General features: G+C 40.4%; 1 protein-coding gene and 1 long non-coding RNA gene across 2 annotated transcripts; one reads left to right on the plus strand and one right to left on the minus strand.

The window, feature by feature from the left end:
* Positions 1 to 2,447: 2,447 nt before the first annotated feature.
* Positions 2,448 to 3,489, minus strand: LOC127616055 (uncharacterized). The gene is made up of 2 exons (XR_007967021.1): positions 3,277 to 3,489; positions 2,448 to 2,763 (listed from the first exon to the last, which is right to left on the minus strand). It is a non-coding gene; the product is annotated as an uncharacterized LOC127616055 (long non-coding RNA).
* A 4,132-nt stretch (positions 3,490 to 7,621) lies between these two features.
* LOC127616021 (ATP-sensitive inward rectifier potassium channel 10-like) lies at positions 7,622 to 26,956 on the plus strand. Its single transcript, XM_052087433.1, has 6 exons — positions 7,622 to 8,008; positions 12,823 to 13,168; positions 18,723 to 18,934; positions 19,873 to 20,004; positions 24,242 to 24,419; positions 25,078 to 26,956. Exons 2-6 carry the CDS (start codon positions 12,823 to 12,825, stop codon positions 25,449 to 25,451), a joined length of 1,242 nt encoding a protein of 413 aa, XP_051943393.1. The 5' UTR covers positions 7,622 to 8,008; the 3' UTR covers positions 25,452 to 26,956.
* The last annotated feature ends 336 nt before the right edge of the window (positions 26,957 to 27,292 follow it).

The following is a 27,292-nucleotide window of genomic DNA, read 5'->3' on the forward strand; positions in this document are numbered from 1 at the left end:
AAAGTAATGCGAGATTTATTTATTTATTTTTAATGGTCGTTGACTTGCTTCCGGGTCATCGTACGTGCTTCCGGGTCATCGTACGTGTAAACGCAGACAACAGTTATGGAGCGTGTTCAACCGTTCGTGAGTTTAATAGAATTTTACTTTGAAATCGGTTTGAAATACAAAGACATTAAATCTGTTCTTGGTGTTAAGTACGGTTTCCAAATAAGTGAAAGACATTTGAAGCGAGTGCTGAACCAAAGAGGACTATTTCGTCGGAAAACGTTCAATGACTTGGCAGTCCTGGTTGACTTCATTCGCAACCAATTGCAGCATTCCGGACAACTACACGGTTACAGGTGGATGTACAGTAAGTACAGAGAATATGGACTTCTTGTCAGGAAAGAGGACGTTCGTCTGGTCCTGAAAGAGTTGGTTGGATCCGAGAGGATTGTTAAGGCAAGCAAGACGTCTGAGACGGCGAAACTACTTCTCCAAAGGGCCCAATTTTATATGGCACATGGACTCCTATGACAAACTGAAACCATTTGGAATTTGTATCAATGGGGCTATTGATGGGTTTTCAAGGAAAATAATGTGGCTCAATGCCTACATAACAAGTAGTGACCCGAAGTTGATTGGGGGTTACTACATCGACGTTGTGCACCGTTTGGGGGGTTGTCCTCGAATCGTTCGAGCTGATCTTGGGACTGAAAATGGTCACGTCAAAGGCTTTCAGCGTTTCCTCGTGCCAATACCGCCAGGCAGCACTCTTGACAGTTACTTGGATGGAGCCAGCACCGCCAATCAAAGAATTGAATATTAGTGGCGGTTTCTTCGCAGCCAGTGCATGGAGTTCTGGTTATCCCTCTTCACAGACCTCAGAGACAACGGCTTCTTTGATGGTGGATTTCTGGACAAAAACATCCTACAATTTTGTTGCATGGGACTTATTCAGGTGAGTTCATACATTCTGATAGACTCATTAATTAAATGTGTATTTTTGTATGAGAGTGAGTTGATGGGAAAGTGGACAGGAACACCCAAGAAGATAATGGTGTGTGGTGAAGGTGAAGGAAAAGTTGGGGAGATGTGGTACACATGAGAGGGGAGGAGTGAGACAAAAAAGCAGCTTCACGCTAAAAGTTCTTGCTCATAAAAGCCGATATGACTGTGCAACTCTTATTTAATCTGGCTGTATATTATTTTCAACAGGATGAGTTGGATGACACGGCCCTAGTTTGGAACAGCCATCTCATCAGGCCCTCAAAGAACATGAATGTCCCCAGTGGTCGGCCCAACGTGATGTATACGTTACCTGAACTTTATGGTACAACGGACTTCCTCTCCCCGGTTGACAATGAACAAGTTCAACTGTGCAAAAGCCAGTGTGTGTTTCGTTTGACCATGCCTTGTGATCCAGATGTATTTGCATTGTGTGCTTTTTTAATGGCCCAGTCCGATCTAATGCCACCAAAAGATCCATTTCAGGCTGTGAACTTGTATTTACACCTCAGAGAGGCCCTCACCGCTACTCTTTAAGATAAGAAAACCTTTATTAGACTCGCAATGGAGAAATTCCTAATTCACAGCAGCAAATTTATGAAAGGAAGAATATAAAATATACAAAATATAGGAGCTGCTGGAAAGGTGGCCACTCTCACGGCTGCTGGAAAGGCAGCCACTCTCACTGCGCCATTTTGAAGTCAAAATAACACAACACATAGGACAGACAGCCGTGCAATCTTCACCAATTTTCTGCATGCACTTTATAAATTACAGCAATCTATGTATTGCTTGGTGTTTGGACCAAACTATATTACGGCTCCTCAACTGGTGTGAGAAGTAACATTTACTGAAGCCTGAATTTGACAATTGTCATTTCTTTTATCACTTCACCTTCAAAGGATAATTGAAACACTTTTGATGACAAATAATAATATCATAATTAAATAATTAAAAGCATTGTTTATCTGCTGTTTTTCTACCTGTACAGTATAAGGACAACATATTTGATCTACAATATAAAATGTTTGTCTGTCAAAGCATTATTGGTGTAAATAAACATTCTTTCTTGGTTCCTGACTTTATTCACAAATACTTAACCAACGTGGATGCTGGGGAGTATTCCTACACAATTTTACATCATCCCAATTGAATTTTCACCTGCATGTAAATGATGACTGCGTAATTGTCACTCCTCACTTTCGTCAGCAGGTGGTTTCTTGTGTTTAAAAAAACTTAAGAATGATTTGGAACAAATTTTATTCACATTGACAAAATCTTACAAACATTAATCTCAAAATTTTAAATGGAATGTACAACTTCAGACCTTTGGGTAAAACTGAAAACTCCCATCTTGCCTGAAACCATCATGAGAATAAGTGGTGCAGAAAATGGAAGGAATGGAGAACTAACACAGAATCGATTGCATTTTAATAATGCACAATACACAAATGGAAAACAATTGCAGACTGCCCTTCACGTGGTTAACTATGCCAGATGTTTTACATCTCAAAAGTGCAAATGAACAACAGAGCCAATAAAATTTTTAAATCTTGCCATTCTCTCATCAAGGTTTTGGAGCACACTTGGAGATCCACCCAGTACACCTTTTTTCCTCGATCTTATTTTGTCTCTCAATCTTTGGAGAAGCATTTCATCACCCCTGGACATTTTTTGTTGACAAAAGCAAAGGACAGCTATTCGAGCACCATAGGAAGTGATATATTTGCCCATTTGCTCTTCAGTCATCAGAGAAATTACCTCCATGTCAACCTGCAAAGATAAATTGTGAGAATGAATACTTGAAATTTTGACTTAATTAATAATAACTTTTAACAAATGTAACATGAGTGATGGTACAGAGCAGTCATCATTATTTGTATTCAATATTACATAATATAATAATAATAATACATCAGGAAGCAGCAGCACATTTACTAACTGTGATGTCTTTTTAAAATTTTGTTACATAAAGTCATTATTGTAAGAACTAAGAACATCAACAGTACAGGTAGAGTATATAGAAATGCTAGCTTCACTTTCCCCGCCAAGTTAGTTTCTCACTGTATTTGGAGGTGTGCATGACCAATTACTACTACTAGGATTAATAATAATAATAGAATTTATGTAATGCTTTTCTTACTTCTCAAAAGAATCAAACGGTTTGCACTACAGTAGCGTATTTACAAAACAGAAAATTAACAGTAGAGAAAGTGAGCATGTCGGAGCCAGTGTCCATTTTGCTATTGCTACGCTTATTATGTTAGTGTATGGGTCTATGCCCACCTTGTCGCTTTTCATGCGCGTAATGTCCACCTGAGCGACATTTCTTGATCGCAAGAAGTTTTCCAAGTCCTCCTCCATTATTCTCTCCTCCTCCGAGGTCGTGTGCAGTCGCTCAAATTAGCCGCGCACGACAGTCAACATTCGCCAAGCTGACCCGAAGTAGATCAACGCGCAGGAAAAGAACACACTCCATAACTGTTGTCTGCGTTTACACGTACGATGACCCGGAAGCAAGTCAACGACCATTAAAAATAAATAAATAAAGTATTGCGAGATATCGCAAAGAAAAAATAAATAAATAAAGTATTGCGAGATCTCGCAATCCTTCTTTGCGAGATCTCGCATTCCTTCTTTGCGAGATCTCGCATTACTTTGCGAGATCTCGCAAAGTTTTTTTTTTCCTTCCATGTCCCCTTAGGGGCTCCGTACTCCCAACGTTTAATATCAAGTGCCAAGCATTTTAAGTACGTAAGAGGATTAGGGCCAATGAAGAAAGAAAAAATAAGGTTGGCAAGATTATCACTTTAATCTCAGAAATCTGATTTTGGCCCTAATCCTCTTCCGTATTAAAGAGACTGTATTCCCGATACTGTTTAAAAAGCAAGGGGAACGCGTCATCAAGTTGTGGATTCTGAATGCATTTTCGTAATATTTGTGTTTTTGTAAACACAGCGGCACTACCACCGATACAGGTAATTCTTTTTTTAATAGGTGGATGTATCATCATAGTCACTATATACAGGGACAGTACTGATGATATCAGCAATAACAATGATCTATTTTTTAAATAATAAAGGTGGATGTGTCATCAAATTGCAAACTCAGAAATCATTTTTGTGACTTTTTAATCGTCTTTTTATGTGATTTTCATTACGCAGAGCTTCTCCACGCCGCAACAAGGCGAGCCCAAGCAACCAGACCAGCAGAAACCCCCTGTTGACATGCTCGCTGTCAAGTCGGTCTGTAAAACCCCCCCGCATCCCCTCACTCTTCCGTTTCTCTCTGCGTGACGTGCGTGCACTCACTGCTGGACAACGCGCCGCTCAAAAGTGGCCATTCCAGCTGACTAGTCAAAGGGAAGAAGCATTTTCAGGGTGTGTCTGCATACATTAGCTAGCTAGGAAACCACACTCGCCGATGCGAAACTAAGGCGCTCAAGTTCTTCAGGAGTGGGGGAAGAGCAACTCGTTTTTTCAAATCTTTATTGAACAGGTCAGAATACAATTCTCAGCAAATAGAAAACAAAACGAACGTGCAACCAATACACACACATTACAAACGTTTAAACAAAAAAGAAAAAAAGGAAGCCAGGGGATTTTTAGACAAAAATTTCAAATAAGGAGCATATAGCCAAAGTCTTAACAGCTTTTTTTGTGGAATCTAATAGAGCCCGGGTACTGCTTTGTTTCTGCTTCAAAAATTAAGAAAATAGGGTTTGAATTATTCCATCTGCATTTGTGGATATGGGACTTAACGAGAATGATTATTAAATTTATAATGAAGGTTTCTTTCGTGTTTTTTCCCTTATTTTTGTAGAACCCGAATAGTACATTTTTCCAGTATAGCATAAAGTCAGTCAATATGTTCAATGATAAATCTGGATACAACTTTCCAAAATGTGTTGGTATATTGGCATTGCCAGAACAAGTGAACCATTGTTTCAGGGTACATTCCATAAAATGAACAATCAACAGAGATGTCTTTCTTGAACCCAAGAAGATAATGCTTGGTGGGATAGTATTTGTGTATCATTTAAAAGGAGATTTCCCTTACTTTATTAGTCAGGAGGTATTTGTATGGGAGAGACCAGATTTTTCCCAAGTGTAGATTATGGGAAGAGCAACTCGTGTTGTACTACAAAATGCGTCATGCAGCGCCATTGTAGCCACGCCCCCAAAATGAGAAAACCTGAAACTGCGCACGTTTTCAGCAATTACATTTGCACATGTAGAAAAAAAATCCCGAAATTCACTTTTCAAGGTCTTTTGAAAGCAGGACAACATTTGGGCAAAGATGATTGAATGAATTTAGGGGGAAAAACGTAACTGATGAGCTGAAAGTAAAATGTCTATCTCCCTACATCAGTATTGCTCAATATCAACATCGTTATTGTTGTTACCATATCCGGGTCAATTCGCAAATCTGTGTAAACTCATGCGGGCAATGCATCCGAAAACATGTCCTGATTGTCAAATGTTCAAAGAAATTACCACATTCCACAAATTGAACGAAATTGAATATGAAATGTTTGAATAGATTGAATGTGCATGTCGATTTCAATTTTTTTCTTCAAGCAAATGCAAACAAGTTTCATATTGGCCGTGCTCCTCAACGGAGAGGAAAACCAATGTGTGCTGTACCGAAACACAAAACGCGCGCATACAATCCTATCAATAATGGAAATTACCGACACCTAGGGGTAAAATTGGACCACTTCATGTATTCATCAGTGTTGTGCATTGTAATCATGCCCCCTAGTGCAAATGAGTAGCACAGGCAGACGGACATAGAGAGATCACATTATTACACAAACCGAATTTGATGTAATAGGCTCCATGTTTTGGTTAGCTAGAGAGAATTGAACCCCCCCCCCCCCAACCAAATAATGTCTGTCGCAAATAAAAATATTTTAGATTTTAGATGTTCTGTTTTATATTTCAGGATATCATCCAATCGTTAATATTGACAATTTTGACGCTACTATTACCCATTTTATGGAACAATTGCTCAATTTAGAGAAACATTGGAAACACTTGACTTTCGACACTTTCTCCAGGCATGTCAATCCTGTAGTGTAGGGGCTTTGTCTTCTTTTTTTCCCCATCACTGGTGAAAGAAACATTGTCCGGGCTTACTTGATAGCTGATGGATTTAAAGAAACACAAATAAACAAGGACTCCTGAGTTGTTTTATTCAGCATAGCTGTGTTTTGTGACCGTCCCTAAATGCACCTCCGACTAGCTACACTACTATACTGTACCGTATGTCATATATCAGAACTGTTTTAAACGGTACCTGAAGGCAACACTAGATGATCAGTCAGGCAGTAGATGATGACCAGTCATTATGTAGTGTGTGTTTGTTTTTTTCTTTGGCTTTTTCAAATCTGTTTTTTTAATTTGTGTGTTGTCACCACAGAAGGGTTATTGTCGAGTGAGTCCGAACTCGCCGTGAACCCGTTGGCGGTGTCCGAAGAAGGAAAAGAGTAGGAGGAAGATGGTGTGCAGAAGTGGAAGTGAAGCGGAGGACAAAGCAACAGCCAATCAATATGCAAAAGGAACACACTACTCACACACACACACACACACACACGCACACACACACACACACACACACACGCACGCACACACACACACACACACACACACACGCACGCACACACACACACACACACACACACACACACGCACACACACGCACGCACACACACACACACAACACACTTTAAAATGACTAGAGAGAGGTACTGTTAAAGAGGTGCGAATCACGAAGAATAGCCGGTAAACTCGTGCAATAATAAGACACGTTGAGATGATCACTTCAGGCATATTTATTCTATTGCCAAAACAACTTGGCAGCATGGCATAACACGAACCGTGGCCATGAGCATAGCGTCTGCTTTACTAAAGGCGGAAGTTGTGTTTACATGTACATCCGGCATGCCCCTCCACAACAAAAGCGAATGACAAGAGCGCTACACAACATAAATCCCCAACAGGCACCCTCACTTAAATCATAGTTTTTTTTTGTGACCAGTGGTCATTATATTGTTTTTTTACTATGTTGATTATTTTTAGTTTATTTCTGTCATGCAAAGTGGTAGTTATCATCAATAACTGGCAAGCAGTAAATATGTGTGTGTGTGTGTGTGTGTGTGTCTATTTATATTTATTAAAATGTAAAGTTGTAGATTATTTCTAGTTGCTCATTTTTTTCCATTATAGAATGTCGAGGTTGTTATGAAAATTACAATATGATGTACACTGCATGCACATCTGTCATGGACTATTTTCTCATGCACGATGGCGGTGGTCATGAATAAGCTGACTGTCACCAACACACCTAATTGAAATGATCAGGGATGTGATGAGGCTTCTGCATAGCTTGCTGATCATTTAATCAGGTGGAGGGAAGAAATCGAAAACATGCTGGATCGCGGCCCTGGAGAACCGGAATTGGCCACCCCTGATTTAAATATTGCTCGGTCACCTTATCCCAAGGAGACTAAGGGCTGACATTCGCCTCACGCTCGCTCCTCTTTCAACCCAAACAGGACGCGCTGTACCGGCCAACTCATTCATGAATAGGGGCCCCCCCCAAAAAAAAGAACATTTGTGTCTTGTTTTCTTTTTACAGAAGAAGCTGTGGCGGGGGGCGCGACAGCCATGGTGTGGGGGCAGCGTGCACGTGTGGTTGCCACTCCACGTGCGCGACTCTGCTCGCGCTTCTTGGAGGCGACAGTTCGAACTCGGGGTCCCGCTCCAGAGGTGACGGCTCGGATGTGAGCGGGACGCAACAGGAATGCCGGGCGGGGGGAAACAACGAGGCGCACGGGAGGGAGGGAGAGTGGCCTCTTATAGGGACAAGAGGGGGTCACGTCCGGGAGAGTTTGAGGGGACAGACGAACCATCCGCTCGGTCCCCAACTGGACCAGCACCATGTGCAACAACTGCTGACTCCACGCAAAGTCCTCTCGCACGCCAACCTTTCAACACAAGCCTACCTTAAAAAGGTAAGGACACTTTCAAAAGATGCTTTTCCAGTGCATGCATTTATGAAATTATTTGCCTATTTATTTATCTATAGATTTATTTTTGTTTTACCTGTACAGATATTTTGAGGGGGGGGGGGTGCAGAATGGATTTCTTCCACAAATAATTTAATATGAATGACATTTCAGAAAAAAATATATTAAAATTAAAAAAATTAACCTGTTATTATTGTTACTTAATAACAGGTCACTCATTTTTCAAAATTGCCTAAATTACTTAATGTAAATTATTATTTATATTGATTTTGATAATAAATAACACGTACATTTGTGTATTAAAAATCAATTATTATTGTTCACATTTTCAAAATAGTAACTACTTGATCGTTTTAAAAAAATCACCTCATCAAATTAAAAATAGAATTAATAAATAATAACATGACAAAAATAATAAAAAACATATTTGTATGTTTCTTTTCTTTTTTATTTGTAATAACAGTGTAGATGATTGGTGTTGATATGCAGATATAGATATCCATAGATATATAATGATCGTTAAATGAATATTAATAGTTCCTAAAATTATTAATATTTACTGTATTGTACTCCAGTATTTCAAAATCCATGATTACAATTATTTAGTATTTTAAAAAAATGCTATGACTTATTAAATATAAATGTACTATGAGATTGCAATACTTAGAAACATATGCCAATGACACCATTAGTTATTAAAATGATTTGACTCTATTATTTAAAAAAAAATCCAAAACAAAACACTTTAAAAACTTTGAGGAAAATGTAATGAAATGATCAGTAACTAAATGTTTATTTTCTTTATATTTGCAACTTGTGAAAAGATGAAGTTCTGATTTTTCTCTTCAAATTTCAGTTGCCATCAGGTCAGATTCAACAATTCTTGCATAGATTTGCATATATTTGTAGTTTAGCTTTTCAAATCAAACATCAAAACTTTTTATAAGAAACTAAATTAGACCCTAGGCCATAACTTAATATTTCAATCATATTATTTTAATCAGTCATTCATGTTAAAATATTTTTGTTGCTCTTACTACTTCCTTTTGCATCCTGTGCAAATGGACGCTTGATTTCCCATGATGCACCTCTCCAAGGCATGGTGCATTCAAGGACTATCCGGACAATTTTGTGCATTCATTGACCTTTGATCGTGGCCAAGTCTGACCGAAGGCATTTAAGACAATTGGCGGAAATGCTCTTCTAAAATATGCTGAAATGCTTCCAAACACACAACTGTTTTTTTTCCCCTCACACACACTACTAAATTGCTCTCACACAATACTGAAATGGCTGAAACACTCACGTTATACTGAAATTCCATCCCACTGTAGACTGAAAGTTTATTACATAATGAATGAATGTTAAAATGCTCTCACACGCTACTGAATTGGCTAAATCACTGGTACGCGCACACTCTGAAATGCTCTCACTGTCCCCACATTATACTGACCAGCTCTTGTATTCCAAAATGCACTCTCACACTCACTGAAATGCTCTCATTTGAATGTCCGATGCATACTGTAATTAGCATTTTTTCCTCCCATGCTGCTGAACTGCTCTCACACATACTGAAACTTCGAAAAACACGGGTACACTACTGAACTGCTCTCATATACTGGAAGCTCTCACACATACTGAGATACTGTCAATGCAAGAATGCACTCGACTCAAATATTTTTCCTCGCATGTAATTGAAATGCTCTCACACACAACTGAAACATCTAAAACACTACTGAACCGTTCTCACACACCATACTGAACTGCTGTCATATCTGAAATGCTTTCACTCAGACTAAAATGGTCTCATATAATTTCTTGGAACACACGCCAATGTTTTTTTCCCCTCTCACACTCAACTGAAATACTGCTTTTAAATCTACGGAAACACTCATACATACTGAAATGCTTTCATTGAATGTATTGAACTGCTCTATTCATCACATTGCTGAGTTTTCTCGCACTATTAAAATACTCTCAAATGAGCAACTTAATTTTTTTTCTCACCCATGCACTACTTAACACCATTAAGAATACCACTGAAACACCAAATGCACGTGTGCGCACACCCCCCCCTCACCACACACACGCAATTAAAACGGTCTCCCCTTCATAACTGAAACGCTCTCACACTCACATCGGAAACACTCTCACACATAGCACTGAAATACTACTCATGATTTTTTATCACACATTACTGAAACACTCCATTTCTCTTTTGCAAACATGCACACACACACACACACACACACACACAAACTGTACGGTTGTGTAGCGCAGCTGGCCCATGTAGGTCGATCACTCCTCCCCGCGGAATACTAACGAGGAGGGCCTTTTGTCACGCAACTCTCATTTTCTTTACACACACACACGCACACGCACAATCCAAGTTTTCTGTCACACAAAACACACAAACACTAAATCTCAAGTTTGCTTACAGTCTCACACAGTCATGTGCTGTAGCCTGCTTGCGGGCGCACACACACACACACTCAAACAAGGATGCTTTTTGTCAATGGCATCTTTTGTGCCTTTCATGTGTGAGCCAAACAAAGCATTCCTGTGTGGATGGAGGAGAGGAGGCACAAGAAGGAAAGGAAGGAGAGGGGAAAAGAGGAGAAAAGAGGGAGAGAGCAATGGATGGTAAGGCAGGGAGGGAGGGAGGTAGGAAACGCCGCTTTTGTTCTCCCCGGGTCCGAAAAGGAAAAAAAGTTTGGATTGGGGCGTCGGACGATCGGGATCGCCAAGCGGGCAAGTGCGGCGAGTGGTGGCGTTGCCATGGAGATGGAATACATCCTACCCAAGAGGTCGCTCCCAATATGATTGGACGCGTGTGTGACGGAGTGTGTGTGCGCGCATTCTCTTGAATGGCGTCATTGTGAGTGTGAAGCTTTTCAGGGTATCGGCCCCCCAAATCAGATGATGTAATGAAAGCCGATTGGTTATGTCATCTGTTGCAGGGTGGCCTCTAGAAGGCCAAGGCCTACTTTTTTTTTCTCCTGTCCATTCACACAACTAATGTTATGTCTGTTTACACGACACAATCGGTTGATAAATTTGACTAACCATTCACGCAATAGTACAACTAATACAAACATGTTTGTCGATTTTTAAAACTACACATCAAGTTTTTTGAGATATCTTCATTGTTTTTAAATTTGACCTGTAAAATCTTGCGCAGTGAGGTGTAATTTATAATGATGACATTTTCTTTAAAAAAAAAAAAAAAGCTACCTGTTGCTGAACTGAACCGTTACTATGATATGGGTAAGATTGCCTTAATTTTGGATTTTATTTTAAAATGTATGTGCGTTACATAATGCCCCGAAAGACGTGTTTTGTTTTACAGTTTTTGTTTTACCCATTTTAATTGAAATAAAACATAACAATAATTATGGTAAGTCAAAAAGGTTGTCTTTATCTTTTAATACAAACAAACTTTATTCTTCAATGTCACATTTAAAAATGCACTTCCACCTCAGTGAAAAAAACCCGGCTGTCATTTATATGTGAAGCGAGGTAGTCAGTATCTGCTGAATGTAGCTATTAAAGTAACCTGTAATCCGACTTTGTTACTTTCGAATGCAATTTATCAGGATTGTAACAAAGGTTGGAACTCGGCAATCTGTTACTTTACTGGCAACACTGAAAAAAGTTTTTGTTGAATTGACGCAATTATATTTAATCAGGTGGTTGCATGAAATAAAAATCATGCATCCAGATCCATTTTCAACAAAAGAACAAAAAATGCATCTACCTTAAAAAAATAAAAAATACGTGCATCTCTGATCACAAACTGTGGTCGAAATGTATTAAGTGATGAGTGGCGGAGAGAAGGAGAGTTTCCAGATGAAATTCTCTTTGCAGAAAAGAAACATTTGGCAATTTTCCTATCGAACTCTTTTGGTCGTCTCTCGTTTCCAGTGAGAGACCATTCTTTTGTGCCCTGAATGTACAAACCAGGTCAGACAAGAAGCTTCAGTGTTTTCATTCGTGGCGATTCACTTGGCTTGTCTATGAGCGCACTGCAGCTTCTCTTTTTCTTCCTTCACCACCTTCTTATTGTCCGTCGTCCCCTCCCCAACGGGATGGGCGACCGGTCGGGGCAAAGTGAGCGTGTCTAATGGCTGCCAGTACAGTCAAGCGTTTGTTCGCCTCCGCTTTGGGAAGTTATGCTTGGCAACGTGAGCATAAAGCCATAAAATGAACAGCTCCAGCAAAACAAACTCCAAAACACCAAACCCCCCTCGGCAACTTTGTGATGTCATGCTTCCTAAATCAAGAGGGAGTGGCGACCAATCAGCCCAATCCATGTTCCGCAAAAATCTATCATAAAATCAGCTCCTAATGAGTTTCACTTTCACTACATGAAATTTGGCAGGAATGTCCATCATAAATACACCCATGAAAAAAAAAGTTTCAAGAAGGCATGCCTGAAAATTTTAGGGTCATTTTGGCCATCTCCATAGTTCTGTCAAAGAGAAACGTGACCAACTCCACTTCGCATATCTTCATGAAATTTGGCAGGCACGTCTATCCTGAGAAGACCCACAGTGTGTGTGTGTGTGTGTGTGTGTGTGTGTGTGTGTGTGTCTGTGTTAGGGAATGGGGAAATGGAGGGAAAAAACCCTCATCTCCTGCCCCCAAATATTAAATAAATAGAAGAAACAAAAATCAGTGAATGTACAAATCTACAGATGGTCAACCGTGAGTATGCGGGGGTCCACTATTTGGCCAAAAAAATCAGTATCAAAAATCAGTATCAAGAGAACCTCCATGAGACTTGTTTTCTTCCCCAGATGACGTCCGCCACACCATCTTATGCTCGTAGCTCCTCCCCCCAGAAGGTGTGCCACTCTCAGACGCAGACGGACGTCTTGAAACCCCTGCTGGGCGGCGGCCTCTCCAACACCGGCAGTACGTTGCGGAAGCGGCGGCGGGTGCTGTCCAAAGATGGCCGCAGCAACATCCGCATCGAGCACGTTAGTGGGCGTGGCTCTCTTTACATGCGAGACCTGTGGACCACCTTTGTGGACATGCAGTGGCGCTACAAGTTCTTCCTGTTCACCGCCACCTTTGCCGGGACCTGGTTCCTGTTTGGGGTGCTTTGGTACCTGCTGGCGCTGGTGCACGGAGATCTGCTCGGTAAGGAGGAGTGATGGGACAAGATGGGGCTGATTTCAGGTGTTTTTAACCGCAACAAACGACCATGTATAGTAAGCGTTTTTTTTTTTTGGCAAAAAACGCCTTACTATACATGGTGGTTTTTTGGGGCTAAAAACACCTTACTCTATCTACATGGTCGTTTTTTTGGGGGGGGGGCTAAAAATGCCTTACTATACATGGTCTTTTTTTCCGCAAAAAACACCTTACTATACAAGGCCGTTTTTTTCCGGCAAAAAACGCCTTACTATGTACATGGTCGTTTTTTTCAACAAGAAACGCCTTACTATACATGGTCCTTTTTTTCGTCAAAAATGCCCAACTACACAGTCATTTTTTTCGGCAAAAAACGCCTTACTATACATGGTCGTTTTTTCCCGCTAAAAACGCCTTACTATACATGTTAGTTTTTATCCGGCAAAAAACGGCTTACTATACAGGGTCGTTTTTTTCGGCAAAAAAACGCCTTACTATACATGGTCCTTTTTTTTTGTCAAAAATGCCCAACTACACAGTCATTTTTTTCGGCTAAAAACACCTTACTATACATGGTCGTTTTTTTCCGGCAAAAAATGGTTTACTATACATGGTCGTTTTTTTCGGCAAAAAATGCCTTACGATACATGGTCGTTTTTTTCAGCAAAAACGCCTTACTATACATGGTCGTTTTGTCCGGCAAAAAAGCCTTACTATACATGGACATTTTTTCCGGCTAAAAACGCCTTACCATACATGGTCGTTTTGTCCGGCAAAAAAAGCCTTACTATACATGGACATTTTTGTCCGGCTAAAAACGCCTTACAATACATGGTCGTTTTTTTGGGCTAAAAAAGCCTTAATATACATGGTCATTTTTTTTCAGCCAAAAACGCCTTACTATATACATGGTCGTTTTTTTCGGCAAAAAACGCCTTACTATATATGGTTGTTTTTTTTCAACAAAAACGCCTTGTTATATATGGTCGTTTTTTTTGGCTAAAAACACCTTACTATACATGGGCGTTTTTTCCGGCTAAAAACGCCTTACTATACATGGTCGTTTTTTTCCGGCAAAAAACGGATTACTATACAGGGTCATTTTTTTCGGCAAAAAAGCCTTACTATACATGGACATTCTTGTCCGTCTAAAAACGTCTTACAATACATAGTCGTTTTTTGGGGCTAAAAACGCCTAACTATACGTGGTCGTTTTTTGGGGCTAAAAATGCCTTACTATATATGGTCGTTTTTTTGGGCCTAAAAACGCCTTACTATACTGTACATGGTCGTTTTTTGGGGGCTAACAATGCCATACTATACATGATCGTTTTTTTCGGCTAAAAACGCCTTACTATACATGATCGTTTTTTTCCGGCTAAAAACGCCTTACTATACATGGTTGTTTTTTGGGGCTAAAAAAGCCTAACTATACGTGGTCGTTTTTTGGGGCTAAAAATGCCTTACTATATATGGTCGTTTTTTTGGGCCTAAAAACGCCTTACTATACATGGTCGTTTTTTGGGGGCTAACAATGCCATACTATACATGGTCGTTTTTTTCAGCCAAAAACGCCTTACTATATACATGGTCGTTTTTTTCCTGCAAAAAACGCCTTACTATATATGGTTGGTTTTTTTCAACAAAAAACGCCTTGTTATATATGGTCGGGTTTTTTTTGGCTAAAAACACCTTACTATACATGGGCGTTTTTTCAGGCTAAAAACGCCTTACTATACATGGTGGTTTTTTTCTGGCAAAAAACGGATTACTATACAGGGTCGTTTTTTTCGGCAAAAAAGCCTTACTATACATGGACATTTTTGTCCGTCTAAAAACGTCTTACAATACATGGTCGTTTTTTGGGGCTAAAAACGCCTAACTATACGTGGTCGTTTTTTGGGGCTAAAAATGCCTTACTATACATGGTCATTTTTTGGGGCTAAAAATGCCTTACTATACATGATCGTTTTTTTCGGCTAAAAACGCCTTACTATACATGATCGTTTTTTTCGGCTAAAAACGCCTTACTATACATGGTCGTTTTTTTCCGGCAAAAACGCCTTACTATACAGGGTTGTTTTTTTCGGCAAAAAACGCCTTACAATACATGGTCGTTTTTTGGGGCTAAAAAAGCCTTAATATACATGGTCGTTTTTTTTCAGCTAAAAACGCCTTACTATACATGGTCGTTTTTTTCAGCCAAAAACGCCTTACTACATACATGGTCGTTTTTTTCAGCAAAAAACGCCTTACTATATATGGTTGGTTTTTTTCAACAAAAAAACGCCTTGTTATATATGGTCGGGTTTTTTTTGGCTAAAAACACTTTACTATACATGGGCGTTTTTTCCGGCTAAAAACGCCTTACTATACATGGTCGTTTTTTTCCGGCAAAAAACGGATTACTGTACAGGGTCGTTTTTTTCGGCAAAAAAGCCTTACTATACATGGACATTTTTGTCCGTCTAAAAACGTCTTACAATACATGGTCGTTTTTTGGGGCTAAAAATGCCTTACTATACATGGTCGTTTTTTGGGGCTAAAAACGCCTTACTATATATGGCCGTTTTTTCGCGGCTAAAAACGCCTTACTATACATGGTCGTTTTTTGGGGATAAAAATGCCTTACTATACATGATCGTTTTTTTCGGCTAAAAACGCCTTACTATACATGGTCGTTTTGTCCGGCAAAAAAGCCTTACAATAAATGGACATTTTTTCCGGCTAAAAACGCCTTACTATACATGGTCGTTTTGTCCGGCAAAAAAAGCCTTACTATACATGGTCATTTTTTTTCAGCTAAAAACGCCTTACTATACATGGTCGTTTTTTTCAGCCAAAAACGCCTTACTATATACATGGGCGTTTTTTCCGGCTAAAAACGCCTTACTATACATGGTCGTTTTTTTCCGTCAAAAAACGGATTACTATACAGGGTCGTTTTTTTCGGCAAAAAAGCCTTACTATACATGGACATTTTTGTCCGTCTAAAAACGCCTTACAATACATGGTCGTTTTTTGGGGCTAAAAACGCCTAACTATACGTGGTCGTTTTTTGGGGCTAAAAATGCCTTACTATATATGGTCGTTTTTTTGGGGCTAAAAACGCCTTACTATACATGGTCGTTTTTTGGGGCTAAAAATGCCTTACTATACATGATCGTTTTTTTCGGCTAAAAACGCCTTACTATACATGATTGTTTTTTCGGCTAAAAACGCCTTACTATACATGGTCGTTTTTTTCCGGCAAAAACGGCTTACTATACAGGGTTGTTTTTTTCGGCAAAAAACGCCTTACAATACATGGTCGTTTTTTTGGGGCTAAAAAAGCCTTAATATACATGGTCGTTTTTTTCCAGCTAAAAACGCCTTACTATACATGGTCGTTTTTTTCAGCCAAAAACGCCTTACTATATACATGGTCGTTTTTTTCCTGCAAAAAACGCCTTACTATATATGGTTGTTTTTTTTCAACAAAAAACGCCTTGTTATATATGGTCGGGTTTTTTTTTGGCTAAAAACACCTTACTATACCTGGGCGTTTTTTCCGGCTAAAAACGCCGATACTATACATGGTCGTTTTTTTCCGGCAAAAAACGGATTACTGTACAGGGTCGTTTTTTTCGGCAAAAAAGCCTTACTATACATGGACATTTTTGTCCGTCTAAAAACGTCTTACAATACATGGTCGTTTTTTGGGGCTAAAAATGCCTTACTATACATGGTCGTTTTTTCGGTCGTTTTTTCGTCAAAAACGCAATACTATACATAGTCATTTTTTCCGGCTAAAAACGCCTTACTATATATGGCCTTTTTTTCTGGGCTAAAAACGCCTTACTATACATGGTCGTTTTTTGGGGATAAAAATGCCTTACTATACATGATCGTTTTTTTCGGCTAAAAACGCCTTACTATACATGGTCGTTTTTTTCCGGCAAAAACGGCTTACTATACAGGGTTGGTTTTTTTCCGGCAAAAAACGCCTTACTATACATGGTCTTTTTTTCGGCTAAAAACGCCTTACTATACATCGTCAGTTTTTTTTCGGCAAAAAATGCCTTACTATACATGGTCGTTTTTTGGGGCTAAAAACGCCTTACTATACATGGTCGTTTTGTCCGGCAAAAAAGCCTTACTATACATGGACATTTTTGTCCGTCTAAAAACGCCTTATTATACATGGTCGTTTTTTCCGGCTAAAAACGCCTTACTAAATATACATGGTCGTTTTTTTTCGGCAAAAAATTCCTTACTAAATATACTTGGTCGTTATTTGGGGCTAAAATGCCTTACAATACATGGTCGTTTTTTTGGGCTAAAACGCCTAACTATACTTGGTCGTTTTTTTGGGCTAAAAACGCCTTACTATACATGGTCGTTTTTTTGGGCTAAAAACGCCTTACTACACATGGTCGTTTTGTCCGGCAAAAAAGCCTTACTATACATGGACATTTTTGTCCGTCTAAAAACGTCTTTCAATACGTGGTCGTTTTTTGGGGCTAAAAATGCCTTACTATACATGGTCGTTTTTTCGGCTGTTTTTTCGTCAAAAACGCCCTACTATACACAGTCATTTTTTTCCGGCTAAAAACGCCTAACCATACATGGTTGTTTTTTTGGGCAAAAAACACCTTCCTATATATGGTCTTTCTTGGGGGGGCTGAAAAGGCCTGACTGTATATGGTCGTTTGTTTTCCTTACATAAATGAGCAGGATTGGAACCAGGGTTGCCTGAACCGAACGCTGGTGTGTATAACTCTACACTACCAGTGACAGTTACTTGTTCTGCACTATAGGCGTATTTGATATGCACTTTTCAGGGTTTCCAGGAAAAGTAATTAAGTGTTGCATTTTCATACATAACTGAGCTGGGTTTGAACTAGGGTTGTATGGACCGAACGCCAGCATGTATACCTCTACACTACCAGTGACTGTGATTTGGCTTGCACTACAGACATGCAGTATTTGACAAGCACTTTCGAGAGTTTCCAGGAAAAAGCAACAAACTGTTGTATTTTCATACATAACTGAGCGGGGTTTGAACCAGGGTTGCCTGGACCAAACACCGACATGTATACCGCTGCACTAACAGGGACTGTGAATGGCAGTGTACTTTGGTCAGATACAATGCCATCCATTGAGGTTTCACGCCCTTGTATCATAAGGCATTTTTCGCCCAAAAAAATGGCCATGTATAGTAAGACATCTTTGGCCGAAAAGAAATTACCATGTTTTTTGCTGAAACAAACCCGACCATGTATAGTAAGGTGTTTTTAGCTTTTTTAGGTGTTTTATTATAAAATAGTCGAAAATGTTTTTAATGTTGAATAAAAAAATAAATCAGGAAAATGCCACTATCAAGAAACATTGTAATATTTAGAAAATAATGTATTGTTTTACTTGTCCATACATTTGTTCATGAAAGCAGAATTAAGTCAAATTGTTTTCAAGAACCATCGGAATGTTTCTTTTTTTTAAGAGAAAGTCATCATAATTGGAGGCTTTTTTTTAAATGACTGATTCCACCCCTCCAAAATAAATCCAATTGTGGTTGCAGAGTCCGAGCCTCCGTCCAACCACACTCCATGCGTGATGCAGATGCAGACGCTGACGGGCGCCTTCCTCTTCTCGCTGGAGTCGCAGACCACCATCGGCTACGGTTTCCGCTGTATCACCGAGGAGTGCCCCTTCGCAATCGTCCTGCTCATCATCCAGCTGCTCATCACCACGCTCATGGAGATCTTCATCACCGGAACGTTCCTGGCTAAGGTGAAGGCTTTGGCGTGAACGCTAGCTGGCACGCAAAGTGGCAGGGGTGCGTCCGCCTGAGAGGGGGCACCTCTCCAATCTGAGAAAAAAATTAGAACGACGAGCAAAATGACTCGCTCAATACAGCAGATGCATGTTTATTGCCGGCTAATGGATACATTTGCGGTCCACAATCATCAAATAGTGACAATAAAACAAGACTGCTTGTCAGAATTTTAGGATTTTCTTTCAAACTATGGAAATGACAAAGTATGAAAAAGCAACTTTTTCGATTTGAAAAAAGGTTGCGATTACAATTTGATTGAAATAGCTAACTTGCTCTCCAAAGCAGATTTGTCATAAGACTTTTTTTTCCTCACAAATTATGGCATTATAACAAAAATACACACGACACTGTGTTCATTGTATTTCAACTTTTTTTGGAAAACAATAACATTTTATTCTTGTAAGAATGATTTTTAAATTATTTTTTTCTAAAAATATCTCTTTTTGAGTATTAAGTTACTTATGAAAATAATGAACTTTTTCATTAAAAAAGGTTTAAAATGTGGAGACTTTTTTCTCAAAATATACAAATTGCCACAAAAAACCCCAAAGTATAATACTTTTATTTGAAAATATGTGAATCTCTTGAGATTACAATTGAAACAAAAAATCAAGCATTTTCTCCCAAAATAAGACTGTCGTAACATGACAACTTTTTTCCCCCACACAAATGATGGCTTTCTAAAATTCAAAAACATTTTTGTAACAGGATAGTTTTTCGAAATAATAATTACAATACTACTAATAACATGGCTTCATTGCTATGATATGCTATACAGTACAAACGGCAAAAGCGCTCGCCACGACATCTGCTAGCCAGAGCCTGAGGCGCACTGTATTTTTGCCGGCGCTGCAAGAGTTTTGTGTGAATGTTCTGTGGTGTGGGAGCTCAGGTGGCGCGTCCGAAGAAGCGAGGCGAGACGGTCAAGTTCAGCCAGCACGCCGTGGTGTCGAGCCAGGAGGGACGCCCGTGCCTCATGATCAGGGTGGCCAACATGCGCAAGAGCCTCCTCCTTGGCTGTCAGGCAAGTGCCACCAGAATTTTCTTCTTTTTGACCAAGCGCAACCCCAGTGTGACACGAGCATGCAGTCTTAATTTATTTAAAAAAAATACAGTGTGTCTTCCTTTTCGGAAAGGGAGACAAAAAGTTTGTATCATCAGTAAGGAAAGTGCATCATCAGTCATCTTTCTTTACTTTTCTTTGTTTGGAGCAGGGGTGCCCAAACTTTTTCCTGTGAGGGCCACATAACTTTTCCCTTCTCTAATGGGGGGCCGGTGTCAGGTTATAACAGAAAAAGTGTGACGATCGTAGGGGAGCTTAAAAAATGTATTGTTTTCCAGAAAGCCACGCATAACCAAATAACCCTTTCCAGGTTCTTTACATAAAAAAAGTCAGGAAACAAATAATAACACTATTAATGAAATAAATAATAACTAAATAACCCTCTCTGAGTTCTTCACAGAAAAAAAACGGGAAATAAATAGGGCCGTTCACACGGCACACATTTGCTCCGGTGCTGCACCGAGATATTAGGGGTGTTCACACGGCAAGATTTGGTATACCTCAGGGAGGTGGGTCAAATATTTGCTCCGGACCAAATGCTCGTTTGCGAAGCAGCACCTGTGTAAATTTGCACATGTAAACGCAACTGGGTTAAATTAGCTCCAGAGCAAATGCTTATGAAGAGTACGTATGGCGAGAATGCGTTGCTTTTGTGCTCTGTCGGACTTCCGTAATGTGTTGATTCATAACGACACCAGACTTGGCTAGTAACATCTTTCCTTTTGTAGGAGACTGGACTGTCTCGGAGTTGTTTGTTCCTTTGTTGTTTGTTCACAACCCCCCGCCCCCATAGAATTTATTTTGTGATTTCCTCTCTTGATTTTCTGTTTGGCACATTAGTGTTTGCTTTTCTGAGTGTCATTGAAGTCATCGTTCATTTACGTTTTCTTGGGCGGTTACTCTCGAGCATAAGGCACGGAAACCGAGAAGGAGAAGGACGTGCCGGTCCAGTAGTCGCTTGAGTTGTGTATATACAGTACGTTTTAAAAATAACCAACACGACAGCTCGTTTGTTTTCTGTCGTTTTGCTCCGCTGCAGAAACTGCCGTGTGAACGCAAGTGGGGCAGCCCCGACACTGTACCGGGGCTGCCCCGCTCAGCGGCTTTGTACGTGTGAACGCTCCACACAATTTGCTGCGGTGCAAAATATCCTTGGACATTAGGGGTGTTCTCACGGCACACATTTGCTCCGGTGCTGCACCGATGTATTTTGTTGCGGGATATTTTACACCGCAGCAAATTGTGTGTTGCGTTTACACGTACAAAGCCGCTGAGCGTGTCAGCACCGGCACAGCGCAGGTGCAGCCCCACTTGCGTACACACGGCAGTTTCTGCAGCGGAGCAAAATGACAGAAAACAAATGAGCTGTCGTGTTGGTTCTTTTAAAAACATATACACAACTCGAGCGACTACTGGACAAGCACGTCCTTCTCCTTCTCGGTCTCCGTGCCTTCTGCTCGAGAGTGACCGCCCAAGAAAACGTAAATGAAAGATGACTTCAATGACACTCAGAAAAGCAAACACTAATGCGCCAAACAGAAAATCAAGAGAGGAAATCACAAAATAAATTCTATGGGCGGCGGGGGGTTGTGAACAAACAACAAAGGAACAAACAACACCGAGACAGTCCAGTCTCCTACAAAAGGAAAGATGTTAGAGTGCACTCCGCTTAATAGAACTCTGGTTAATAGAGTAATCCGCTTAATAGAGCAAAAGGCTCTGGAACGGATTTGCCTAATGCAATTTCCTATAAAGATATTCCGCTTAGTAGAACAGATCTCCGCTTAATAGAACAGGCCGTAAGCAATGAAAATTGTAAACTAGTGGTTTTCGAAGTGTAGCAATCGCGATACCACTATCGCGAGAAAACGCGATACCACTGCTATGCTGTTGCGCCTACGATTACGCCATACAATGTTGCGCAATGTGTAGTTCTAGCCGTATAACAGGTAGCACGCGTCACTCCACACATAGACACACGCACGTCACAATGGCTTCAACTTCATTCAAGAGACGAGGGCTATCACCTGCGGATAAGAAGGACATACTCAGACGATACGATGCATTGCCGGATTCTCAGAAGGATTGTACGCCCGCGGTTTCCAGGACTTCCCTCTTATCCAGCGCATTGAGAGGGAAGTCAACCGCAAAATTACGGACTCCTGTTTCCAGACAAAAGTAACGAAATTCTACTCGTGATTTGAGATGTTTGACTGAAGCAGTGTTGTTTGATTAAAGATATGGACGTCCACAGTCGAAATATCTCTTCTAACTCGTCAGCAGGGGTTTTTCTGCGTGCATAACTTGGTCGTCGACGTGTCTGATGACCATCTCCGGTTAATAGAAACTCCGCTTAGTAGAACAGAAGCGCTTCGGCCCAATGGTGTTCTATTAAGCGGAGTGCACTGTACTAGCCAAGTCGTGTGCCGTTATGAAACAAACACATTACGGAAGTTCGACAGAGCACGAAAGCAAGGCATTCTCGCCATACGTACTCTTCACAAGCATTTGCTCTGGAGCAAATTTAACCCAGTTGCGTTCACACGTGCAAATTTACACAGGTGCTGCTTCGCAAACGAGCATTTGGTCCGGAGCAAATATTTGACCCACCTCCCTGAGGTGGGTCAAATTTGGTCCGGTATAAGCTCTTTTCCGGGGCTACGCCGGAGCTAATTTGCACGTGTGAACGCTCTACTGGGGCAGCCCCGGCGCAGCACCGGACCAAATCTTGCCGTGTGAACTGCCCTAATAATAACTAAATAACTCTCTCTGGGTTCTTCATAGAAAAAAAAGCCATGGAACATTAACTTTCTGTTTAACAGATAAAAGTTCAGCTCAGTTGTCAGAGCAGAATCTCTCTGACACTTATGAGCAGTCTCTTAAAGTTCGTGTTCCTTCCTTATAATCCTTTTGTATGTTCCAGTAGGCTTGTAGACACCACCGTTTGCAGTTAGGGTTTTTTTGGGGCGTTTTTAACACAGGTTAGAGGGCCGGGCCAAATGTGCTGACGGGCCGTATTCGCGGGCCGTAGTTTGGGGACCCCTGGTTTAAAGGATATTTATTTATTTAATTTGAGGAAATTGCAACTTCAATATGGCAGTTATCTTCTTTTTAGAGAAAGTGCAACATATGTGGTTTGTCTTGTAGTAGTAGTCTCTTTTTTTCATTTTTAAAGAAAGTGCAACAAAGACATTTGTCTCTTATGGGAGAGGGCGACATTGGCAATTTGTCTTTTGTTTTAAGTGAATCATTAGAACCAGTAGTTTTTCTTTTCATGAAATCACAACATCAGAAGCTCGTCTTCTTTTTAGGGAAGTGAAAAATGAAACGTATTAAAAGACAGCGTATTCTTAGGAAAGTGTAACTGGTAGTTTTTTGGTCTTCTTTTTAGGAAAGCAAGGTTTTTTAGGAAAGAGCAGTTTGCCTTTGAAGGGAAACTCCCACATCATTCATTTTTGTCTTCTATTTTCCGGGGGAATAGCACAACATTAGTAGTTTTGATTCGTTTTAGTAAACTGACATTCGTAGTTTCTCTTTTTGGTTTTGTTTAATTTCTATATTTCTTAGGAAAGTAAAGTCAGTGGTTTGTCTTCCCTTTAGGGAAAGTGTAGTGTAAATATTTTTTCTTCTTTTTCGGAGAGTTCAATGTTAGTCAGTTCGTTTATTTTCAGAAAGCACAACATAAGTAGTTTGCCTTCTTTTTGGGAAAGGTTAACATTAATAGTTTAGAGAAGTGCCAAAAAATGAGTTTGTCTCTTAAAGGAAAATGCAGCATTGGTGTGTGTGTGTGTGTTATACAAAAGTGCAACATTAGTAGCTTGTTATCTTTTTAGGGTATTGCAATTTCAGTCGTTTGTCTTTTGGTGAAAGTGTGACACCAATAGTTTTTCTTTTTAAGAAAGTCCAACATTGGGAGTTTCTCATTTAGTTTTCTTTGTAGAAAACAGTAACATGAATAATTTGTATTCCTAGGAACATCAGTTTGTTGTCTTCTTTCTCGGAAAATAAAAACATCAATAGATTGTCTTCCTTTGATAGGTCAGTGCAACATTTGTTTGTTGTTTTTGATTCTTTAAGAAAGCGAATCATCAAGCGTTTGTCTTCTTTTGAGGAAGGGGCAAAATCAATATTTCACCTTGTTTGTGTGCAAGTAGGTTCAAAGCTGATTACATGTTAACAATGAGTGGCATTTGTCCAGGTGACGGGTAAGCTGCTCCAGTCATCTTTGACTAAGGAGGGCGAGACGGTTCGCCTGGACCAGAGGAACGTGGCCTTCCAGGTGGACACTTCCAGCGACAGCCCCTTCCTCATCCTGCCACTCACTTTCTACCATGTCATCGACGATGACAGCCCTCTCAGGGCCTGGGCGAACAAGGGTGCGTTCTGCAAATAAGTCGCATTTCTATTTCAGAAGGACTAATTTTTGTCATTTATTTGAACTTGTCGTAATAGTCTTTGAAATTTTCCATTTTGACATTTTTTGTGGGAAGTTAGTTTTTTTTTTGGAGGGGGCAAGGGGGCGGTGGCGGCGGCAATCACAATGACATGTTTTTCATAGAAAAAGTCAGTCTAAATAAACTTAAATAAAAATATATCTCACAAGTTCATGTTCATCATGTTACAAAACCGTTGTTTTTGTTTTAGTCATGTTTTCGTGAGAATTATTTTTAATCACATGCAAATCTTTTTTGGGGAACATTTCTTTGCTGGTTTTAAAACATTTTTTTTCTGAAAAGAAAAACTCCATCCATTCCATAATCTGCTTATCCTCACGAGGGTCGCGGGTGTGCTGGGGCCTATCCCAGCTGACTTTGGGCTGAAGGTAAACTACACCCTGAACTTGTTAGCAGTCAGTCGCAGGGCACATATGGAGACAAATGATCATTCACACCCACATTGACACTGCCGCTGAGTGGGAACCGATCCCACGCTGCCCGCACACAACTCCGGCATGTGTACCACCACACCATCAGCGACTCAATGAGAAACAGTCTATAATCCTAACTAGGTTAAGTCATATCCATTTCCATCCAGGCGGCGGCTGGACTGATCAGGAATTGGCCGACTTTGAGCTGCTGGTCATCCTAAGCGCCACAGTGGAGCCCACGTCGGCCACCTGCCAGGTTCGCACCTCTTACCTGCCCGACGAGATCCTGTGGGGCTATGAGTTCCCTCCTGTGGTCTCCCTGTCGCCGTCGGGCAAATACGTGGCCGACTTCGCCTTTTTCGACAAGGTGGCCAAGAGCAAGGCGCAGCCCGTCTTCAAGCCGTCAGAGGGCCAGCGACACGGCTACCAGAGCAACGGCGGTGGGAAACACGTCGACGGCTCCGACCCGGAGAAGATCCGCTTGGAGCAAAGCTACCGGGAGGAGCGAGGCCGTGTCAGCGTTCGCATTAGCAACGTGTGAAAACCTGATGTGGGATTCGTTTGTGGACTGCGGTGCCGTCTGCCTCCAGAACCTGAGCCCAAACTACGGAAAATCAAACAGCACTGAAAAATAAACTGGCGAGTGGTGGCAGAGGTTCTTTTAAAGAAGAAAGAACAATGGTAACAAATGTATACTGTTACAGGTGTCCCAATACTTTGGTCAAACAGCCACACGTTCACTTCCAGGAAGGAAGTGATGGGCCAGATGAAGCGGGGCTTGTGTCTCGAGCAAAAATGGGTGTGCCAAATGAAGCGCATATTTGGCGTGTGTGTCCCTCCCAAAAAACTGACCGATGATAAACGAGGTCTCGGTTTGTCTGGAATATATCATTAGTTCATTCAACGTATGGTTGTCTCATAACGCCGGAGACCTTTCCAGGTGTTGTCGGTGTTTGTAGTGAGCTGAAATTTAGTTGGCGAATTGGCGAGTCATACTGGTTGTTTTCACTCATTTTGTTTTTCAATACCTTTGGTCTATGTAAAAGTCAAATGTTCATTTGGCACAGTTTACAGAGCGACAGGTCGCAAGTTTGAACCTCATGGATGCTGAACAGTACTGTTCAGCATCTGTTCAACACCTACTCTTTTGTCCAAACTCCATATTTTTCCTTCACATATTTTCAGTGTAAACTTTTGTAGGTATTCTAACACTTTTGTCAACATCTACAATTAGGGTATGGGGGCTGTAGGGATGACAGCCCCCCCCCCCCCCATTGCTTTGGCGTGCACTTTAAAAAAACAAAATCATCTGGAAGCTCCACTCGACGAGCCGGCATTACCATTGTGCCTTTCAACGAGTGACTTTTTTCTGGCTTCTGATTGCCTGAAATGGCCTCAGAGCCCTGTCGGGGTGGCATTTACGGGACACCTTTCAAAATACAAAGGCTGTTAAATGAGGATATATGAAGGAATGTTGGTGTCACACGAGAAAGAGTCAAAATAAAATACTAAGAATACAAGACAACACTACAAGAATAATGTTGCTCATAGGGGAAGAAAAAGTCACGTGTAAAAATATTCGTATGCTGTAATTAGGATAATGAACAAAAGTCTTGATATTCCAGGAATAACGTTATTACGAGGGTGGGGGGGGGCACAATAAGAATTGATTTTTAGTTTAAATAAAGTCAGACTGTTCTTGGAAGAAGACTTTTGGAGGAAAGTATTATCATGAGAATGAACCATGACATTTTCAGACAAACGTCTGACACATGGTTTGAGTCAGAGTTTGTAAAATAATAAAATGTCTTAAAATCTTAGTGGAATAAAGTTGTACAAATGATTTTAACATTTATATAGTGTGTCAAAGTGTTCTGGAAAGGTTTGAGGAATGTTGCGATGTTCAAGGAGTACTTGGGGATTAAATTGTTAAAAATATTCATATAACACAGGTAATTGTAATAAAATGTTTTAGTCCCGCAAAATGTAACCTGCAAGTATAAGCCTACTTTTGGCCCACTCTGTATTTTTTGAGATTTATTTATTTTTTTTAAATCCCATGAGAAAAGGCATTATTTTTATAAAAATACGATATTTTTGGGTGGGTGGAGGGATGGGGTGGGGAGTAAACAAGGAATTAAAAAAAAAGTAACAATATTACAAACACCATTTTTTAATTTCTGTTGGAGTAATTGATTTATTTTCATAATATCACAGACAAACATTTTTTGAGACAATACAGCTGTGCCGTGACATAGGAGTTTATTTCATTCCGTTACCGTACTTGTGTCTCAAAACACTCTTATCACATATCATCTCTCTCCATTGAAATGAATGGCAACACAACTAATCTGTTCCAGACCCCCACATCCCCATCTCCCC

Source organism: Hippocampus zosterae, chromosome 15 (assembly GCF_025434085.1).
Source record: "Hippocampus zosterae strain Florida chromosome 15, ASM2543408v3, whole genome shotgun sequence".
NCBI classification, from domain to species: Eukaryota; Metazoa; Chordata; class Actinopteri; order Syngnathiformes; family Syngnathidae; genus Hippocampus; species Hippocampus zosterae.

Bases quoted from the DNA above. Each gene is read 5' to 3' on its own strand.
- LOC127616021 (XM_052087433.1), top strand. From the start codon at position 12,823: ATGACGTCCGCCACACCATCTTATGCTCGTAGCTCCTCCCCCCAGAAG. The intron at 18,935-19,872 runs GTGAAGGCTTTG...GTGGGAGCTCAG, and splicing joins CCGGAACGTTCCTGGCTAAG to GTGGCGCGTCCGAAGAAGCG. The intron at 24,420-25,077 runs GTGCGTTCTGCA...ATTTCCATCCAG, and splicing joins CAGGGCCTGGGCGAACAAGG to GCGGCGGCTGGACTGATCAG.